Consider the following 1,725-nt stretch of genomic DNA (forward strand, 5'->3'; position numbering starts at 1 on the left):
GTGTAAACTTTCTCAAGCCACTGTATATAGAAGGTAAGGCATTCTAATATATATTTACCACCTGACAAAATGAGCTACTCTTCTTTGAAGAAAGTAGTACACATATTAGGATTGGAGGCCTTTTTTAGTCAGGTAAGTAATATCTTTTGTCAGATTTTGCAGTACGTGAAGTATATGAATAAGACACACATGACAGAAAAAAAGGTTTTCACTGACTGCATGCTATTTAAATGTGATTTACAGTACCATAAGTACAATATCAGTATAAGATAAGGAAAGACACTGGATACAAGGACATCTATGGGAACCTGCACAAAATCTGTTTGTTGTTTGCTGTATGTCTGGTTGATTCGTCCTATCCCATTCATAATCATGATTATACATCAGCAGGCTGAGCATTACAGGGCGTGTGGAGAAAACCTCCACTCTGTCTCTCTCTCACTCACGAACAGGAAGTTGTGGTTTCCTCACTGGAAGTGGGTTGGAGCTGAATTTATTGCGGTAAACACACATACGCAACACACATACGCAAGACACACACATACAGTAAACTCAGCTGTGTGTCCGCAAGCACACACACAAACGCACACACGCAAACACGCACACACTTACACATACACACACACAAACACACACACACGCACACACACACACACACACACACACACATATCTGTATACGGGTCACACACACTTTACCACAATACCAGCATAAATAGTAGGTCGTGGTTTCCGACAGTTTCAGTTAGTTACAGTAATGAGCTGTGCTTTTTTTGTATGTGTGTGTGTGTGTGTGTGTGTGTGTGTGTGTGTGTGTGTCTCACCCATCAGCAGGAACTTGCGGTTGTCACCATACAATTGCAGCAGCTCGGAGCAGAAGTGGTCAATGTTAGATCCTAGTCTGTATTCTCTCAGCAACACGGCAAAGTGCTGCAACTCTACTGGAATCAGCTTGTTACGCAGCTACACGCACGCACACACACACACACACACACACACACACACACACACACACACACACGTGTGTGTGTGATGTGTGTGTGTCCTACCCATAAAATTGGGTTGTCCCATGGGTGGGTTGACGGTTGTACAATTGCAGCAGCTCGGAGCAGAAGTGGTCAATGTTAGATCCAGTCTGTATTCTCTCAGCAACACGGCAAAGTGCTGCACCTCTACTGGAATCAGCTTGTTACGCAGCTACACGCACGCACACAACCACACACACACCACACACCACACACACACCACACACACACACACACACACACACACACACGCAAACAAAGATTAGAAGCAATTTGTCGGTGTTAGTAACACTAAATTTGAAGTAATGCATGTTTTGTATACAAGGCTATACATCTTGTTGTGGCTGTGTGTTGCCCTCATTCACCATCCGAATTCATTTACATACATACATTTCTCTTATGACAGAATGCATGAGCATCTACTCTGCTGTTTCCTTTGTTGTGGATCATGAAAGGACTGATTATTGGCTACTGAAGCCGTTGGTGCATATACACACACACCACACCCCACACACACACACACACACACACCACACACCACCGTGATCATGTACTCCTGCATCAACAGCAAGGCGGGTTGCTGTCTCCTCCTCACTAGTTGAAGCAGACTGCGATGTGAGTCCTGCGCGAGAGAGACGACCCCTCACTGTACGTCTCACTGTAGTAGAGCTCAAAGGCACTCCTGTATCCACACTTATAGT

General features: G+C 44.5%; 1 protein-coding gene across 1 annotated transcript in view; it reads right to left on the minus strand.

Moving 5' to 3' along the window:
* Positions 1-1,725, minus strand: part of ccm2l (CCM2 like scaffold protein) — a 16,372-nt gene that overhangs the window by 1,905 nt on the left and 12,742 nt on the right. The window contains 3 exon segments of the mRNA XM_032521192.1: positions 824-962; positions 1,566-1,651; positions 1,654-1,703. Of these exon segments, the coding sequence (XP_032377083.1) occupies positions 824-962; positions 1,566-1,651; positions 1,654-1,703 (275 nt within the window).

The sequence above is a fragment of the Etheostoma spectabile genome, chromosome 7 (assembly GCF_008692095.1).
Source record: "Etheostoma spectabile isolate EspeVRDwgs_2016 chromosome 7, UIUC_Espe_1.0, whole genome shotgun sequence".
In the NCBI taxonomy this organism is placed as follows: domain Eukaryota; kingdom Metazoa; phylum Chordata; class Actinopteri; order Perciformes; family Percidae; genus Etheostoma; species Etheostoma spectabile.